Raw genomic sequence first — 15,723 nt, forward strand, 5'->3', positions numbered from 1 at the left:
ATTAAACCATGTCCCTAAATGTCAGATCTACATGTCTTTTAAAAGACCTCCTCAGATGGTTACTCAGACAGATCTCTGAACAACCTGTTCCAATGCTTGACCACCCTTTTGGTGGGGAAGTTTTTCCTTACATCCAGTCTAAACTTGGGGCCGTTTCCTCTTGTTGTTTGTGAGAAGACATTTGTAGCCATTTGTTTTAGCTCTTCTTGGCATTCTGTTTACCTACTTGGGTTATGCCTAATGTGAGATACAATGTCTTTTGGCAAAGTGTTGCTGGTTTAAATATGGTCAATAGCTTGGAAATTAACTCAGAGTTTGCTAGGGAGGGGTTCATACAGGAAGCAGACTCATAAGGTTTCACTTCTCATTTTTGGCTTTACACACTTGCCCCTCTTGGTAAGAGAAGAGGATGAAAGGTGGTTGTGACAATTTGATTCTGAAGAAAATATATTAGTAGGCCAGAATTTATTATCAAGTCAGTCTTGTGGTATTTCTGTTAGTGAGCATGGCACAAGCCCCTTTTATTTGAAATTCTTGTGTAGCCTCTTTATGGTTGTTTCTGAGATACATTGCCATGATTTACAGGCTTTATATTGGAGATACACAAAGCTGAGTAAATATTTTCTGTAGCCATTAATTTGATTATTTTTCCGTAGGAGTAGTGGATAGTAGCTGTACAGGAGAATGCTTAGACAACTGCTTTAGCCTATTGCACTTGAATTGAAGAGAGCAGAAGTAGACAAAGTATAATATGGGGTTGTGCAGGGATATTTTATGGCCTATTAAATATGTATTAAGGGAGTAATTATTTCATTTGCTCATACAGCTGTATATGGTTCCCCTGACACTGGTGGTAATTATGAGTGAATTTTATTATGAAAGCTCCGTTATGCACATAGTAAAACTTAGAATGGGTTACAGTAGTGACGGACACAGCTGCACTGTCCTGGTTTTGCAGAAGATACTGGGACACAATCAACAAGAGGTGAAAGGAGAGTTGAACAATTTTACCATTCAGCTGTGCTCCCCCTGCAATGTCTGCTGCAGGAACGTCTCCTCTTTGTGCTGCTCTGCACTGCACAAAAGCACTTGGCTGTGTTTCTGTCATGACTGCACCCTGCAGCAATTTGTATGCCTGCTAATCACAGATAAAAATGGAGCTTTGGGAGTGGCAAGTCTAGAACATGTACTTTTTTACTTTTTTTTTCTTTCATTTATAGGTTCTCATCCTCCCAAGGCTGTGAGCAGAACTCCAGGCTATCATTCTTGTTCACATAAAATTCCAATTTGACTTTGATTTCTTAACCTGGTAGGCCGTTCAGTGAGGAAGCTGTTGCTGAACTGCAGATGCCCTCCTGGGAATGATCTGAGGAGAATGTCCATGTACTGAAATTCATTAAGTTTTTCGCATGGCCATCTTACCTGTGAGCTCACCTTAAAAACTCTTTATGCTGAGATTAAGCATTTAGTGACTTGCAAAAGCTAGAGAGCTAGAACTCCTGGTGATCCACTTGACAAATGACAAAGACTTTCATTTTGCAACATTGAAATAATGGGGAATGCAGGAATGACAGCTGTCTTTCTGTAAAAGCTGCTCCCCATGCAGGCTCAGGTAGTCTTGCTTAGACAGGAACACAAAGGAACAAAAAAATTTTCATGGTGTGCTCTCTCAGCTCTAACTTGCTGAAAGTCAGTGGTTTTTTGGATTGTGATGTTGCTGTTGTCTGTGATGCTCTGCAGACAAGCACTCATCTCCTGTCTGAGAGGTGGTAGCTCTTTACAGTCTATTCCGTGAAAAGTGTTCTGCTGATAAATTGCTCTGGTATCAGTAGAGGGCTCTGAAGCGGTTGTTATTATCTCCCCTCTGTGGGAGGAAGTATTGCAAAGTAGGTTGGGCTCTGCTGCCTCTGTGTTATGAATTTCAGGCATTTATTCTGCTCACCTTCCCAGGTTTCTTGGTGCTCTCTCCTGTTGCAGCAGCAAATGTCGAAGCAAAAAGAAATGCTGCTTTGGAGCAAAAGGATTGCCAGAATTTCCAGGCTCTGTGGGTTACTTCTCCTTCATCTAGGAGTAGAGCCATGTTTAGTAATGCAGGTGTCCCAGTGTGTCCCTCCCCTGGGTGAGTGACTTCACCTACACGTGCAGGAGGCCTTGCCCTGCTCCCCAGGTTGTGGCTCCTTTGCATTAGCCCTGCACAGACCATGCAAGGAGACAATGCCCTGCCTGCTCTCTAGGCAGGGGAAGATGCCTTGTTCCAGCAGATGCACCGGGTTGTAGGCAGACCTTCTGGTGATCCTTTGGCACACAGGGTGGTTAGCACTGGTATCCAGAAAGGTGGATGTTACCCTAATAAATGCTTGTCTTCTGCACTTCATGACCCAAATGTTTTGGGTAGCAGAATATGCCACTGAAGCTTTGCTTGGTGAAGTATGCATAGCTGTAGCATGTGACTTGCTGGGTTTCTGGTTTTTCTGTTCCTGTCTCTCCAGCTGCTGAAGTCTAAAATGAGTCCTACAATAGCAAATGTCCTACAGTAACTTAAATTTAAGACAACAAAAAGTCCTGTTATGGTTAAGATCTGAGTCTTCAGACAGCTGCTTTTACCTGAGTGACTCTAGGCTAATGTGCTTGTGTTTAAGTAAAGATGTTAGTCATTTGCAGCCCCAGACCTTTTTCTGCAAGGCAATCTCTTACATCAATCCTTTCCCTTCATCTGCACTTCACAGAGGCAAAAGGTGCTACAGTGAGTGCAGTCGTTTAACATAGAGTGTTCTTCATACTAGACAAAGCTTGCTTGATTTCTTTGCATTAAAGATGCCAAAGGAAATATTTCTTATTTAGCATGTCTAAAGGAAAAGAGAGTAAAGTTGAAGTTTAAACTCTATTGACTTGTGTTATATGTTGCTTTTCTTCCTCTCTGGCGGGTATGAAATGGATGCTTTAAAAATCCTCCAAAACTTTTTAAAATGCTGTTGACATTTTTCTATGATCTTGGGGTTTTATTTTATGTGTTAGAGAACAAAGAAAGCAAGCAGCTGATATCTGAGTTTGAGAATAAGGAACAGTTTAAAATAATTTCTGAAGATGGAAGAGTATGTCATTAAAAATTAACTAACACTTGTAGCTGTGTTGCTAAGTGTTTCATGTGGTGACAGTCTCTCCCAAACCTCTGCTGGTAAACAGGACCCCATTGAGTCTCAGCATGTCCCCCATTAAACCATCACATCTCTGAAAATTAGAAAGCTCATTAATGGCTTTCTGCTGTGAAGCAATAAAGAGTATATTCACTGAATGGTCAGCAGTTAGTGCCAACTAGTTCTTGTCTTACATTATAGAAATATTCTGGTTCATTTATTCCAGAGCTAAAAGAAATGTATTTATAAAAAAAGCCAAACAAAAAAAAAAAACCACTTTGTATTTTCCAGCCACAATCTCCTTTTGCTTTCATGTGAAAGTTCGAAGACCTCTTCAGCCTACTAGACTGCTGAGAACATGAACTCATTTCCTAGTCTCCTGCTTCTTTATTGAAAATGCTCAAGTCACTGACTCAGTAGTCCCCAAAACAACAAGCTATTAGTGTCATAGTTCAGTCCTACCTTTTCTTATTGGCATTTGTTTTTATTATGTAATAGAGAACTTAGATAGTGTAAAACAGAGGAGAAAGTGTGGAAAATCCTCTTGAAACTCTGCCTTGCTCCTTGGTACCAGTAATCTTCAGTGAGACAACTAAGAGCCCAGCTGGCCTCCAGGAAATGTGGGGGTTTTTTTAAGGTAACAGGAAATCTGAAATTCATTTCCACTATCCTCATGGAAATGAAAGTTGCTGAAGCTCAGATGTTGTTCTGTGGAGAATCTTCCAACAGGGAGCATACCATAATCACAATCCATGGGGTTCTGCTTTTGCAGGTTTTGCATTTCTTTCTAACCTGTGTTACAACGTGTGCCTTAAAGCACTTGGCTGCTTCTGAAGACCTTTACAAGGATTTTGGTGTTTGTGGATGTAGTTTATCAAGTGTAGCTTGTTTAGCACATGCAGCATTCTCAGTGGCAGATCAACACTGGGATGAGATAGTCCCAAAATTAGTATTGCTGAATTAGTACTTGGTCACCTGTGTATATAAGGTTTTATAAATAACAGAGGAAGATAACAAAAACAAAACATAGCATTACCAAATGTAATCAAATGCTTCTTGTTAATGAACACTTTAAAAAATGAAGACCTGTAAACAGTGAAACAGAGGCAGTAAAGGCTAAATGTTTTTCTCCCCTGCTTTTTCTCCATCCACCTCTTTTCTTAAGGAATTTTTTTTCCTCTGAAGCTCTGTTAGCTATACATATTTATAAGACATCAAGAAAGTGTGATGCTTTGATTAGTGTTCCTAGGACCAGAAGGACAGCCAGCACACACATACACGAGAAAATTCTTAAATTTTTTGTACTGATGTAATATTTTTGTCATGTTTGATCTGTATATGCACTAAAAATAGGTGTAGAATGTCACCCTGAAGGTATCTTGCTGTCAATGGATCATGAATGTCAGCCGTGACAGGTATCCTCTGGTGACGTTATAATATATATATTATGTTCTTTCCAATAAGCATATGTGGCTTATTTTAAGGAAAGCTGTCCGTACCTTTGTCTTGTCTTGTTGAAATATTCCTACTTTCTCCCTAGTGGCTGTCACTTCATTTTTGTCATCCTTAAGCCGAGAGGTAACTTGTAAAATCATGTTGCCTGGTTTTAATAATTTTTACTCTTGCAAACTTCTAAAAGCCATTACATCTGCCTTAAAAGATACCTTACATTTTTACTGATATCTGTAGAAGAAATTACTCCTTTTTTTGTGTTCTTGTTCATAAATTCCACTTATTACAAACTTTGCACTTCAGATGTTGTGTATCTTCTCTACTTTTAAGCCCAAATCTCTCAAATATTTGGCTTATTCTGTGACTTCCTATGGCCCTTCTCAGTTGCCAAGCTCAAAGGTGTGCTTTGGTTCTTGTAGGGTCCAAGTGTGGCTCTTTCTTTTAAAAGCATGCTGGTAGAGATGCTTGCCAGCACTTGAGGATCCTTGAAAGAGAAACAGGTGGCATTATTGCTTGCTTCTGTCTGCCAGCTTCCAGTCTGTGATGTAAAACAAGCGGCTGACATGCTATTGACGATGTGTCAAGGAGGAAAAAAAAATCAGATAAATAAATAGAATCTTAAGAGTCCAGTGACTGGATTCCATTGATGTTTTGCCATTCAAGAAGTCAATAATACTAGTAAAACTTCCACTGTTGTTTAATCATACATGCATTCTGCTACATCTTGCCAAAAGGAAAATGTCCATTTTAGCTGTAATTTGCATTTTCCTGGATCTTTTATGGGTTTCTCTCGTAATTATGTATGTTAATATATTGACAATTAGGAGACAAATGCCCATGAAGTGTGGGCACAGTAAAGTAAAAGATGAAGCAATCCAGCGGAAAACAAGTTTACTACACCATGCTGGCATCCATTTTTAACAGGAAAAGTCACATGTGATGTAATAAAGAATTAGAACATTTTTCATTATGCCAGTCCTATATTTGACAGAGGGGCATCAGCAAAAAGTGCACCAAAGAAATGTCTCTGAGAAGTCTCTGAAATCTCTCTCTCCCTGAAATGTAGGTCAGAACTTACAGGGACCTGAATAAATAAATATGGGGAAAGAGGATTTGGAAATACAAAAGTGTGTAAAATAGGATATGACCTACCCTTAAGAGGAAGAAAATTATTTTATGTGTTTGTTACAAATTAGCTCCTGTTTTAGAGGAAAGAAGAGCAGGCATAGAGGGTAGAGTATATACTGTATGACATACTTAAGAAGTGAGGGACTTCAGGCCATGTTGTAAACATAAAGTTTTTAGTCTGTCTGTTGCCTCAGTCCTTCTGTCAGTGGGATCAAAATCAGGAGGGCTTTTGTTGTTGACCATTGGAGAAATTCTTTCCAAAGCAGAAAGAGTGGCTGTGTTTTTCTGTGGTAAACAGTGCTTGTTTGACAGCCAGGATTTGACTTGACTCTGTGTTGTAAAATGATTCACAATTTATTAAAACAACCTCATGAACATCCCTTGGATTCCTGAAGCTGAGTGTACATTTTTATTTCAGCACTAATCAGCTTTCATTAATTAATCTTAGTGATTAGTGTTTAATACCTAGTCTTCATGCAAGGAAAAGAAAAATCATTTGTGAGCTCAGCTGTGGTGAAGAGGTGCAAGGTACTGGAGCCCCTTAGCAGTTTGCAGGGTGACCAGTGCCTGGCTCTGTGCTGCCTTGCCAAACTCAGCACAGCATAGGCAGGATCTCAGGGGTGATGGAGAACACATGTAAAAGTCATAAGTCCTGTGAAGTCTTCCCTTGCTCATCCTTTTAAGGGCAGCGGGCAGAGAGGTGCCAGATCTAAAGGCGGTACTGTTGTTGAAATAGCCCTGAGACTTCAGCTGAGCTTTGTAAAGAAGGATTGTGGAGCACTTCTCAAACATTAATTTGGTTTCACACTAACAAGGTAGAAGGCTACTAGTAGTACTTACATCATGCTTAGGACTGATTGCGGACAGAAGCCATATGATTAGCTCATGTACATGAATGAGTGGTGAGGGCTGGAGTAGCTCTCCCTCTTGTACTGTAGTGTATTTATCCTGCTCAGAAATAGGCCACATGCTTTATTGACTGCAGTAATAGGCAGATCTGTATCACTTAGCAATCTCTGAACGAATCTCTGCTGCCCACGGGAGCTGAAGTTCCTGCTTGAACATTAACTCACTGTTGGGTTGTGTGTGATTTGTTATGTGAAAGTACTCCAAAAAAAACCCAAACAAATGGTGGTTCAGCACTTCAGGAAGAGAGACAGATGGAGAGCACAGTGCAGTGTGGCACATGGCAGAGGTCACCGTGGGATAAAAACTATTTCAAACATACATTTCACGATACTTGATTGTGGCTTAATGTTCCACAATTTAATGGGTTTTTTTAAAAGACCAAGTGGTTCATATATTTGGATCTGATTTGCAAGTCATGGATGAAAATTTTGGTGAAATGGTGCATGGTTATGTTCAGCACTTCAAGAAGAGAGACAGATGGAGAGCACAGTGCAGTGTGGCACATGGCAGAGGTCACCGTGGGATAAAAACTATTTCAAACATACATTTCACGATACTTGATTGTGGCTTAATGTTCCACAATTTAATGGGTTTTTTTAAAAGACCAAGTGGTTCATATATTTGGATCTGATTTGCAAGTCATGGATGAAAATTTTGGTGAAATGGTGCATGGTTATGTGCTGGATAAAGTTTCCTGTAACCTACAGGAGCTGGTTACAGAAAATGAACAGAGAAGTGCATGATATGAAATCAAAGATTAAATGTTTTTCCAGGCAGCTGTGGATAGCAAAGTATGTCACTTATTGGGACAAAGTAACTATGAAATTACAGGGGTTTTTGTAATGAGTAGGGGGACAGGTATTGCTGACAGGTAGGGAAGATCTGACAAGCTTCAATATATGTCCAAGAAAATGGTATTTTAAAATGTAGGTTAAAATTTGTGAAATGTGGATAGCAAAGTATGTCACTTACTGGGACAAAGTTACTTACTTACTGCTGACAGGTAGGGAAGATCTGACAAACTTCAATATATGTCCAGGAAAATGCTATTTTAAAATGTAGGTTAAAATTTGTGAACCTCCTTCCTTCAGGCTTCAGTTGTTCCTCCAGTAAGCAGTGTCTGAAGGTCCTTCTGTTTTCTGCACTCTGGAAGTGTGCAGGGGAAGCAGCTGCTTATGAACACTTCTGGTGCTAGCAAGGGCGCATTGCCAAAATGCCAGTGAGTTAACCAACAAGAAGAGATCATCCAAACCCAGAAGTAATGCTTACTAAATGTAGGAGTGTGGCTGGAGCTGTGCAAGATGGTTTTTGTGGGGCATTTGCCCCAGAGGTGGCACAGTGGCTCGGGCAGCTAGTCTAAGTGCAAGTGTGGCAGCTTCCTTGTGTGCCCCTGCAGGCTGAAACATTAGGCATCTTACAGAGAGCAGCATCCTAAAATGCACTGTGGCCTTGGCAGTTACAAGGTTTGATTCTTTCTGTGCCCTTTTCCTGAGAGTCAGCAACACAGCTTCTTCTGGCTTTGCCTGTGGAACTAGGGCTTAGTGCAGCTGCTTTACCCTGCTGGTGAGAAACTCCGTGAGACTACATCAAATTTATTTGCTTTATAGAGATGTAGCTGGCTAACCACTCTTAAGTTCAGTTTGTTTTGATGTTTGTGTTGTTTTCTTGGAAAGCTAGCCATGTTCCTGTCAGGATTGCCACTGATACTACACTGTGCTAACGGAAGGCTACAAGGGACCAGACTGTGTGCTAGCAGCACTTGCTGTGCACTTCAGTACTTTGATGTGATGTGCTGGTTTTATTTGTTTATATATATATTAATTTAGTCCCTTAGTTGTGTAGCACATCTCTTAAGTGAACCTTTAAACTGAACTTTGGATGTGTTAAGCATGTATTTTTACTAAGAGGTAATTCTGAGGTATTTTTTAGATATGGACACACACACAACTAAATATGATTTGTCTTCTGTGTGCACTTGGCTCAGCACGTGGTTTTTCTTTCCTGTGCAGTACTTTGGAAATGTCAGCATAACTATCTCTGATTGTTTGCCTCGAATCTGTGTATTAAAATTCACTTCTCTTAGGGACTCAAATTTCCCTGTCATACCTTTTAATGGCACTGGACAAATCCTAGCTCGTAGTATCATGGGGCTCTGTATCAACACTGGTGTATATAAGTGCATTATTAACATGAGTGGTTGGTGATATGTTCCACTGTGAGAAAGAGGGATGTCCTGACGTTGACATTTGCAGTGGCAAAATATGAAAAGCTACAATGTGTATGAGAGAGCTGTAAAGTCTCACTCACTTAGCTAGTGAGGGATTTCTCTACCATCCTTCAGGATATATGTATGAGAGAGCTGTAGAGTCTCTCACTCACTTGGCTAGTGAGGGATTTCTCTACCATCCTTCAGACTGCATCCTCGGGCCGCATTTGAGAGCTGGATTAGCTGGCATCCTTACTTCATTCTCTTAAATTGTGTATTGGTAGTTACTCTAGGCATTACGTGGAAGTGTTAAGATTGCATAAAGTATATCCGTGCTGATGTTGATAATTGGAATAAATCTCTATCTAATATCTTGCCAGAAAATTCTGAGAGTCTTGAATTGGCGCCTCATATATTTGCCACTGGCTTGATGGTCATTTATGCCTAAGGGTTTGTTGTGAATTTATCAATATTTTTGCATGACAGGTCACAGTAATGAAAGGCAGTAGTAGGAATAAGGATCACTCAACAGAAGGTGAAGGAACTGGGAAGCGACCAAAAAGGAAGTGTCTTCAGTGGCATCCCCTGCTTGCCAAGAAACTCCTTGACTTCTCTGAAGAGGAAGAAGAGGAAGAAGAAGAGGAAGATATTGATAAGGTAGATTTAATTGGATGCTTTGACCCAAGATGGTTAATGGTGGATCAGATTCTCCCTAGCTGTGTTTTTTATTTTGTGTTGTCTTGTTCTCTTCTATGAAGAAACACAGTCAATAAAAAGTGATGCGATGTGGTGCCCGTAAGGCTGTAAAGGCAGGTAGTGACACAAGAAAGTGAGTTGTTAATCATGCCGTGAAAATAGTGGACAAATTTTTGTAGACTGGAATAGTTTTATCTGCTTTGTTTTAATAATGTGTTTTACATCCTAATCTTGATTGCTCAAAGTGGGTTTTTGATTTTTTTTTAATTGCTTATTTTAGACATGACGTAGGCTTGTGCTTGGTATCTGCTTCTAGTGGCTCTGAAGAACATACCAAAAATAAAAGTTTTCATTCTTCTTTGTTAAAGATTAAAACTACAAAGATTAAAAGGGAAAAAGAAGGAAAAAGCTGTCTGCAGTTTTTACTATCTTTGCACGTGAAATTCAACTTATCCTCCAGTGAACTGAGTGCACGCTGTCTCTGGTTTGGCACTTGGTATTTTGGTATTGTTCAGTGACACAGACCTTACCCTTTTTTAGTGCCATGTGGCACCTCACACTTTTCCAGTTAGGCTCATTCTCTGTAACAAGAAGTGGGAACTGTTTATGCGGATATGATGATTCCATCATGTAGATGGCATTCATACCTGTATCTCCTTGGTGCGTTCCTAAGGCAGGAATGAAAGGTTAATGTTGAGGAGACTGCCTTGAGACATACACTGAGAGGGTGACCTTGATAAGGATAAGCAAGAGCTTGATTCTCTGATGGTGCTTTCTGTTGATCTTACAGGTCCTTTCACAACACTGTATAAAATAGCAGCATTGCAGTTAGGTAGGAGGTGGTTTTCTGTCTCATGCAGTGGGTTCTGTGGTTCATCCCTTGTAGGAATGATACGCTGGCCTGTAAGTAGAGAAAGCACATTTTGGCAGTGTACTCTGTTGAGATTTGCCCTCTGCGTCTGCTGGGCAGCTTTGTGGTGGCTGCACTGCTGTGCTGCTCACAGGCTGAGCAGTGACCAGCAGGAGATGGAGAAACAGCGGACAAACTGTTACCTGTTCCTCCTTGTGTGCTCTGTAGTTGCAAACATGAATAATCAAGGTCCAAGGTAGCTCTGCTTGCCTCATCCCACTAAGATGATTTCTAGGTTGTCAGAAGGAGAGTAGGAAGGATCTTGTCCCTCTAGCCCCTTTAGGACTGTTAGTAGAGAATGGTCCTCAGCTTGGAAATTTTTCCACTTGAAAGTCAGCGTTAAGTCTTGCAGAGAGCATGAATGAACCTGGGACCATCAGGTGAGGAGGTTTGATGTAGAACTCTGCACTGTCTGGATAGAACGGATGGCCTTTGGAGACGGCTGTGTGCATTCATGTGCCTCTCCCTCACTCCCATGCAGCGCGCACGGTCTCAGTCTTTGTGCGAAATGCGGATAACTGCGCTTACGCCCCTTCCCTTTTGGTTCTGCCAGGTGCCGCTCCTTGGCCCTGATGGTTTAGAGCAGGATGCTGATGAGACTGAAGATGACGAGTCCTCAGAGCAACGAGCTCGCCGACCAATGAATGCGTTTCTCTTGTTCTGCAAACGCCACCGCTCTCTTGTGCGGAAAGAACACCCTCGCCTCGATAATCGTGGCGCAACCAAGATCTTGGCAGATTGGTGGTCTGTTCTAGATCCAAAAGAAAAACAGAAATACACTGACATGGCCAAGGAGGTATGTTCTTTCTGAATGGTGGATGTAAAGGGAGTTCATTATGTATGAACTTTTCTTTTTCTCTGAACTCTCTCTATGAACTTTTTCTTTTTCTCTGTGTATTAAATGTTTTCTGTGGGATCTTTCTCTTCCCTCTGTTCCTCAGCTTCACCATGGGATTATGGTGCCCAGAGCAGCTGCTGTTCTTACTTTAATTCACTTGATCCTTTGGACCAGAATGGAAAGCAGTTGGTCTGTGTATACAAACTAACCTGGTTTTGGTAGTCATTGCTGTAATTATATGCACGTTTTGATTGTATGGCCTGATAATTTCTGCAGTACAAGCATTAACACAAGGATAGTGGCCATTGTAAACACTAACATACTGTTCCATGTCAGCTGACTAGTGATACTTAGCTGTGCATTCTCTGTCAGTGATGCCAGCTACTGGTGGACCAAACCAATGGCACAGTCAAGAAATGTAGTCCCTTTTTACCTTTGGTGCTAATGAATTAAAAAATTACTAGTGTTCCTTGAAGTACGTTCCTCATTAACCAGTTTCTGATGAAGCAAGATTTGGTGAGCCCAATACCAAGTCAGAGAGCAGTGCCTAATCAGAGTCCATTAACAAGAAACAGAGAAAGTCTGTTAACAAGGGCAAGGAAAGGAGATTTATCCCTGTGTTTCACAAAGTATCTTTATGTCAACTTAAAATTCAAATGAGCCTTTTTAAGAAATAGCTTTCTTGATAAGCTGTTGCCAAGAAGGCTGTGGTTATTGATAGTAGAGTGAGAAAAATACAGCCAATTACTTAGGCTGATAACCTGACCCCAAAACAGATCCCTGTGACTACCTGTATGATACAGATTGTGGGTAACCTTTGAATTCAATCTTAATAAAAATAAAGGAGCAGCAGTGAGAAGGGAAAAATACCTCTCTTGTTTATTGAGTATGCTGGCACACTGTGGGAAGTGTAGATAACTGAAATGAATGATACTACCCATGCCTGCCCTGGGATCTGAAGATGTCTACTGCTATTGCTGTAAGGCTATAAGGTCTAATTGTTCAGTAACTCATGTGAACATGGAAGGGTCCACAAGAAAAACAAAGTGTTTAGAATAGCAGGTCCTTTTTAAAGCAGGATATGTAGGACCTCTGTAGTTTCTCATCTGTGGCACAGTACAGAAACATTTGAGTCTCAGCTTTGTCCAACCATTCCAGTTTCATTCTGCATTCCCACTTACGAATTAGTGATATTTCTCTAAACATCTGGAGAAAGGGCAGTTAGAAGATTCAGTACAGATGCAGAGAAAGGAAAAATGAGAATAAAGAAATAATTTTTGGAAGAAACAAACCCAATGCAAATGTTTTTCTTAGCCTTTTGTCTTGCTGAAGGAAACTTGCTCATTAAGAAGGAAAATAATTGCAGAACTTCTGTGTGAAGTGACAGATCTGAAACTATTAATCATATTGTTATAGAAATCATTGTTCTTGTAGTGATTTTTTTTTGGCATGAAGAACAAATTGAATATTCAGTGTCAAAGCAGAACAATAAACCTAAGTAGTTTACATCATTATAAGTAGTACTAAGACTGAGAACTAGAAGAGAGATAGCATGTAATTTTTATTCTTTAAACAGTGTAGTTGCAGCTATAATGTGCTGTTGAATCCATTTGGGTCTTCTTCACCCACAAGCCTATTCTGTGTGCATGGATTGGTCCTTTTACTGTAACACTTGATTTTCACAGAACCACAGAGTGGTTGGTGGTGTTGGAAAGGGGGGCCTCTGGAGATTGTCTTGTCCAACCCACTGCTCAAGCAGGTTCACATAGAGCAGGTTGAACAGGTTCACCTGTAGGTAGGCTTACTGCTGAGACTGTCAAAAAGAGGTTAATGTCAACTGTAGTGAGAGCCACCTGTTGGTGCTTTGCTTTTTCCTAAAGAGAATTTATTTAAAAATCAAGATGAATATCTTTGAAAGAAGATAAAAATTGCACCAATGGTCTTCTGTTTGAGTACCTGTATAAGCTCACTGAGATATAAGATACAGTGAATAATCTTCTGTTGCTTACATGTAGCTTTTCAGTGTCCTTTGACTTCCGCTGCACAGCCTGTAGCCACTGTTCTGGAAGAACACACATCTCCCAGGGAACCCTCTATCCTATCTGCTATCCCTACAATGTGTCTTGTACACCCTGAGCATCCAAACTACTCCTGCAGAGATACATGTGGGCCTTACTGAAGTGGTCCCTCCTGCAGTGGCTACAGTCCCTGCTCTTCTACAGTCTCTAGAATGCTTTTTTTATACATCTCATTGCTATAGCTCCCAAAATCATTCAGGTTAGATCATGTGCCAAATAAGAAGCTTTCTGTTTTTTGCCTGCTTATTACTAGCAGTGATACTACCTCAGCAGTATGCACGTGAAGGCAATTGTTTGTGTATTTATTTATATATGTCTAGCTGTATGCAAGATGTATCATTTTGGGAGATAGTGAGGCACCCAAACTTTTTGCTTGCTAGAATTATGAGAAGTTTCCTAGTAGATGGACATCTGTCCCTGACTCCCTGGGAGGCTCATCAGGTCTCTAGTTCATTCAGGCACTGTGGAAAATCCTGTTATGTACCTGTCTGCACCTTGGGGTACCTTCATTGTGTGAAAAGCTGGCCTCACACTCCTTCTATTTTCCACCTTGTGGTTTCTGGTCTCTTGTAGCAACAACTGCCCTGGAGACCTGGTGCTGCCTCTGCAGAGCTTGTTGTCTGCTTTTGCTGGTGTTACTTTACGAGTAGGCTTTCTATTTCTATCCTGCAGACTTCCTAGATCACCTTAAATTTGAAAGTTTCACTGAAGCCCAGTAGCTGATACATACTCAAAAAGGAACCAGAAGTGTTGCTGTATGTTTTAGCATTTTTCTTCACTGAGAGAAATTAATCTGACCACTCATAAATATGCACCAGCATTTTTATTCACTTCAGTAATAAGGGTAGTGTTCTTCTGTTAACTCTTACAGGACTTTCTGGGAGCGTTCAGCTGCCTTAGAAAATATCTAGTGAAATTTTTACTGTTCAAGCCCTATTCCCTTGATAGAAGACACTTCATTTTTAAATATGTCTTCGCACCAGCAAGATGCAGGCAGTCAGGATTACTTCCTGTAGGGAGCAGTCTGGTAAATGTGATTAGACATTGGAGTGGACTGCCCCAGAAGGTGGTGGAGTCACCAGCCCTGAAGGTGTTCAAGGAAAGACTGGACATGGCTCTGAGTGCCATGTTGTAGTTGGCAAGGTGTGTTGGTCTGTAGGCTGAACTCAGATCATCTGTAGGCTGATCTCAAAGTCTTCCCCAACCTCAGTGATTGTGTGATCCTGCTGCCATTCAGTGGCTGAGCTGCACACTTCTCCTTGCTGGTCCTTGGCCAGTGGTGTCTCAGGTCCAGTCAGCCAGACTGGGAGCTTGCTGGCCTTGTGGTGCCGCTGCTTTGGCAGCTCCTCAGGGTAGGAGGGGACAAATGTTCTGGCTTGCTGGCTGGAGTTTGGCAAGTCCACTGGCTGATGTATGGACTATAACATGTGTAATGCACACCCTGCATCCTTCAGGGGTGAAGAATGGAGTGTTGTATTTTCTGGGGATTTTTTTTTTAATGATAGGTCTCTGGGATTCATGTGACATTTAATAGCGTACATTTAAAATTAAATACGTGCTAACAGCTAGCCTGAGGTGTAGCTGAAATCCACTTGGGAGCTCCTGTTTCTACCACAAATAGAGGAAGCAAATCTTTTTTTATTTGGTGATGAAAGCAACTTGGGGAGTTTTAACCTCAGTTCTGAAGGGTTACTGGTCTTGCTGCATAACATTACATTCTCCAGGCTTTCACAAAACAGAAATAAGGCATCAAACCAATCCCACAAACACATCTTGTTCTATTTCTTACCTGAAACTTCAGAACATGACCCTGCTGGGCAGTCCCTGCCATTTGTTGTGGAAAGCAAGGTAGTGTCTTTCATTCCAGGTTAGGTACTTATGTTTGGGTTGGGTTTTTTTGTAGTTTTCTTTGGTAGGTTTGGTTTGCTTGTGTTTTGGGGTTTTTTCAATCCATTTTAGACATCTGCTTAGACTGACTGTGTTAAGTTGCTTCACTGCACAGTAGGTGAAAGGCAGGAAAGCAGTAGATTACACTATTGTCTTTGACCTTTTCTTGTTAGTTTGTAGCTCATTTCATTTATCTTCTCATGACCTGGTAAGCAAAATCTATTTGTTTTAGGCCTTGGTCTAGTAGTCACAAAAGTCAATACTGAAAGAATTTTTAAGATTTGGATCAGGCCCTGTATGCATTTATATAAAGTACTTCTTGGCCATTGTTTGACTTTTTAAATTTTCTGGGTTTTTATCTTATATGTGGAAACTGAAAACAAGTCAGAAAAGTCAATACTGAAAGAGTTTTTAAGATTTGGATCAGGCCCCTGTATGCATTTATATAAAGTACTTCTTGGCCATTGTTTGACTTTTTAAATTTT

At 40.7% G+C, this 15,723-nt stretch overlaps 1 protein-coding gene across 16 annotated transcripts in view; it reads left to right on the forward strand.

Moving 5' to 3' along the window:
* Positions 1-15,723, forward strand: part of BBX (BBX high mobility group box domain containing) — a 135,710-nt gene that overhangs the window by 68,004 nt on the left and 51,983 nt on the right. For 14 of the 16 annotated variants that reach the window (XM_039732718.1, XM_039732717.1, XM_039732725.1 and 11 more), the window contains 2 exons: positions 9,316-9,486; positions 10,989-11,231. The exons of 1 other annotated variant lie outside the window; for it this stretch is intronic. In XM_039732718.1, the coding sequence (XP_039588652.1) occupies positions 9,325-9,486; positions 10,989-11,231 (405 nt within the window). In that variant the 5' untranslated portion in view covers positions 9,316-9,324. The remainder of the gene's footprint in view (positions 1-9,315; positions 9,487-10,988; positions 11,232-15,723) is intronic. One more of the 16 variants, XM_039732727.1, reaches the window with a different exon arrangement.

This window comes from Passer montanus, unplaced genomic scaffold (assembly GCF_014805655.1).
Source record: "Passer montanus isolate IOZ18808 unplaced genomic scaffold, ASM1480565v1 scaffold80, whole genome shotgun sequence".
NCBI lineage: Eukaryota > Metazoa > Chordata > Aves > Passeriformes > Passeridae > Passer > Passer montanus.